Raw genomic sequence first — 4,173 nt, forward strand, 5'->3', positions numbered from 1 at the left:
GGGGGGGGGGTGAATTTATTTTTTTTCCTTCAAAAGCTCACCCCCTTAGACTAAACCTCCAATAAGCCCCTGCTCTATTTTTCTGTCTTATATTTTCAAGGCAACTGGGTTTTTATTTTTCCCTGTAAACGAATTTGTTATTGTAAATACGATAATAATTTACATCATTACATAGAATAAGCGTGGCTTTGTCCAGAGCTCGCGATGTCCTTATAATCCTCGGGAACCTTGAAGAGCTGGCCTCAGCCTCGAAGCTCTGGACCGATCTAGAGGCCATCTTAAGGAGCAGAAACCTTGTTGGACAATCTCTTCCTGTGTGTTGTCAACCCCACGGGTCTGTGACCCAAGTTTCAAGTTCTTCTGATCTCCAGTACCTTCAAAATGGCGGCTGTGGAGAAATGTGCGAAATCAAGATGGCGTGCGGGCACACATGTTTAGAAAAGTGTCATGGCGGATCCATCCGCCATTGTTGTGGTAGGGTTTGCTCAAGAAGTTGTAATAAAGGACATCCCTGCAGTAAACTCTGTGGAGAAGATTGTGGAGAGTGCAGTATCAGGTAAGTTATTTCAGCTCCGTTAAATTTTGTCTTTGGATTATAAATATGTTACTTTTTCACAGGGTTGAGGTCAAATTACAGTGCGGACATCTTCAAGATATTCCCTGTTATCAGAGGTATCTTTATTCATGAGAATATTTATCATGGTTCAGTAGTTTTGATTTAAATTCATCTTTAACAATTTTTTCTCTCTTCAGTTTTATTCTTTTAAAAATTGAATTTTACTCATCTGTTTAATGTGTTTTTATTCTCTTCTTTCTAAAGAACGGAGCTGGCTGTTTGTTCTGTTGTCCAGGTTGATTCTCTTTCTTGTGGTCATTCTCAACCAAGACCTTGTGGTACTTCCTCTCAAACTTGCTCTCAAATCTGCTCAAGTCGTCTAGGTAATGCAAGTAGAAGTAAACATTTTGGTTGCGTGGAAATATTTCAAAACTATGTTTTTCTTTTCACTTAACTCTTTAGTAAACAAAGTTTATGTTAAAACTTCCAAGATCTCAATAGTTTTAATGTTTTAGATTTTAACTTTGTGGAAGTTTTGAAAAAACTATTGTTTATCTAGAATGTGGCCATGAATGCTCTTTACTTTGTCATCCTATATCTACCCTTCACACCTGCACCAAACCCTGTCCTAGTTCCTGTGTGAAAGGACACCCCTGCTCTGGGTTATGTGGTGAAGTATGTAAACCTTGCTCCCACCCGGTTCAAGTTCTCCTACCTTGCTCACATCTGGGAAATCTGACCTGCAGCGAAGACCTGGAGAAGTATGAGTGCACAGAGAAGTGCAGTAAAATTTTAGGTGAACTTAATATTAGTATTTTGTATTTTTATCTAAAATTCATAAAATTCTAAAATAAAAACTTTTTCTCCACTGATGGCACACTTTACATGCCATACAATTTTTAGAGTAAACTTTTTCAAGCTTAACTCTCAAATATGTAAACTGTTTGACCTAAATACTCACAATCTCAAAAACATTAAATAAAATGGAAATTTATGTTTTCTAAGATTATTTTTAGATTGCGGGCATAATTGCCGCGCATTATGTTATGAAGACTGTGACCGCAGTTGTAGATTTAGAGGTCAACTTGTTCTGCCCTGTGGTCATTCTGCTAACGGTAGATGTGGTGACCCTCCAGCCTGCTCCAACCCATGTCCTCTCCTCCTGTTGTGTGGACACCCCTGTCAGGAGTCCTGTGGTGCTCTCTGTACAACTAAATGCAAAGAGCCGGTTTCTATAACTCTAATATCTGGGACTAGGACCGAGCAGAGTAGATCCTGCTCCCATACTCCTGTTCTACTCTGCCATGCTGCTAGAGCTAGGGATCAAGATCAGTGAGTTTAATCTTTAATTATATCTCAGTTTGTTTTTCATTCAAAGATTTTGCACATTTCTGAATTTGATCTTGATGGTAAGATCCTTAAATCAAAATAATGATTTTTATAGGATTCCTGAATGTAAAGAGGTTTGCTTTGCCCGCCTTTGCTGTGGCCATCTTTGCTCCGGGATCTGCTCTGAGGTAAGCTAAAAATAATAATAATAATTTATTTTCTTTTTGTAAAGTCTAGGTGCGGACATAATTATACATAAACAATAAACATATGTACACCCAAATATTGTACAGTGTAAAGAATTTGAGCTGCATCTTCCCTGTGTCCAAGCATGTACAAGGACGTTGTTGTGCGGTCATCCTTGTACAAGTATATGCGGTCAGCCTTGTCCCCCTTGCAAGCTGAACAGTTTAATCAGGTCAGAATTTGTATTGAAACCTTTTTAGATCTTAATTGAAAATTGTGGAAACTTTTAAACCATGAAGTTGTAAACTTTTATCTTTTTAAATGATTTGATCATTTTAAGTTTCTTAATAATGAGTATTAGCTGGAAAGTGTTTGAAAAATACTAATTTGAAAAGTTTAGGTGTCCTCATGTAAAAGCAAAAAACAAATGCGACGAGTTACCTAAACCCTGTAAAGAAAAGTGTGAGTGGAAATGCGAGCATAAAAAGTGCACAAAGAAGTGCTCCTTGGATTGCAACCGAACTCTCTGTGAGGAAAAATGCCGAATAAAATTAAAGTGCGGACACTTATGTACAGGGTACTGTGGAGAACTGTGTTTATGTACAGGTAGGAAAACAAAATGAATATCCTAATATAAAAACTTTTGGTTTTTTTCTCCCGTTTCCAACTTTCTGCCGGCCACTTTTAATTTATACTTAACATCTTAACTTAACCACAAAATCTGATTTTCTAATTCCTATATCTAACAACCCAATTTTTGAGACCTTAGATATTTTAAACTATGAATTCTGTTTGATCATATAATCTAAGTTTGAAGCATCTAAGATTTACTCTATCAGGTTAAAGATATATAGAGATTAGATCATTTGAGTTTGTTCAAAGATTCAATTCCTTTGTAGTATGTTCTGGTTCTGGGGAAGGATCAGGACCGTGGATAAACCTTGGTTGTGGTTGTGCTCTGACCTATCCTGTCTTTAAACCTGACTCCAGGTACAAGTTTAACTAGGGAGGAATAAACCTTACTCTGGGTACTAGTTTTATCAGGGGGGTGGGTTGAACCTAAATCGGGACTTCAGCTACTAGTTTTATCAGGGAAACCCGCTCTATCCCTCCTCTACTCAATACCCCATCCCCCCTACACAATACCCCTCCCATCCTCATCTAACTCAATAACTGAATATAAGCATGTAGAACTTATTGTTTGCCTATCTATTCTTTATTTTTGTATTTTTCTAGACTTTTTAGAAAATTTAATTCCAGAATTCGTAAAGATTTAAATTCATCCATGATGTTTTAACTACTTCTGTAATTTAGTACACTGATGGAATAAATCTTGTCCTGGATTATTATTTAGAAATGTAACCCCCGGGATTTATTGAAAACTTGAAAAGCATAAACTTTTGATTTAATTTGTCTGCCGTGGTTCAGGAGCTGTATGAGAGACTAAGTATCCAGGGACCAAATTTAATGAATTTGAAGGGGTAACTAAACTGCTTTCCGCAGGTTCAAATTTGAATTACCTACTGAAATCCTTAATGAGACCGAATTTAAAGATTTTTTTTGCCGCCAAAAACCGGTTCCATTTAAGCGCCGGCTCAAATCTAGTTTTAACAATTATTAAAACTTCCAGCTGAACCAACCATGTGTGAACCGAGACAAATTCCCTAATTTCGGCCTCTAACTCTCTAACTGATCCATGGTTCAAATTTGAACCGGAAGTAGGTAGTTCAGCGACGTAGCTGAAATTCATTAAATTCGGTCCCAGGTTGAGATTTCTGATCTTCTCTTCTCCTTCTCTACAAGGGTTGAGGAGAGAAGGAACTACCTCTTCTCTCTGGTATCAGGGATGAGTCTTGATATTAATATCTACATAAAAAATATTCAACCCTCTTGTTTTTAACAAGGTTTAAAAATATTTCACAAGAATACATTTGAAAAAAACATTCCATAAGAGACCTATAAAACTGTGAAATACGAAGGCGCTGGCCACAGTTACGTAATCTTATATTTATTTAAATAATAAGGAAGAAGTTTTAAAAATTGAAAATCAACATATTAGATTAAATTGGTCTTCTGTATACCGCACAGTGCACAATTGCTGT

At 36.8% G+C, this 4,173-nt stretch overlaps 1 protein-coding gene across 1 annotated transcript in view; it reads left to right on the plus strand.

Moving 5' to 3' along the window:
- LOC111697123 (NFX1-type zinc finger-containing protein 1) overlaps window positions 1–3,092 on the plus strand; it is a 22,334-nt gene extending 19,242 nt beyond the window's left edge. Inside the window, exons 16-24 of the mRNA XM_023467014.1 lie at window positions 171–556; window positions 619–672; window positions 821–939; window positions 1,116–1,352; window positions 1,573–1,888; window positions 2,001–2,073; window positions 2,179–2,303; window positions 2,472–2,677; window positions 2,971–3,092. Of these exons, the coding sequence (XP_023322782.1) occupies window positions 171–556; window positions 619–672; window positions 821–939; window positions 1,116–1,352; window positions 1,573–1,888; window positions 2,001–2,073; window positions 2,179–2,303; window positions 2,472–2,677; window positions 2,971–3,077 (1,623 nt within the window). The 3' untranslated portion in view covers window positions 3,078–3,092. The remainder of the gene's footprint in view (window positions 1–170; window positions 557–618; window positions 673–820; window positions 940–1,115; window positions 1,353–1,572; window positions 1,889–2,000; window positions 2,074–2,178; window positions 2,304–2,471; window positions 2,678–2,970) is intronic.
- The last annotated feature ends 1,081 nt before the right edge of the window (window positions 3,093–4,173 follow it).

This window comes from Eurytemora carolleeae, unplaced genomic scaffold (assembly GCF_000591075.1).
Source record: "Eurytemora carolleeae unplaced genomic scaffold, Eaff_2.0 scaffold241, whole genome shotgun sequence".
NCBI classification, from domain to species: Eukaryota; Metazoa; Arthropoda; class Copepoda; order Calanoida; family Temoridae; genus Eurytemora; species Eurytemora carolleeae.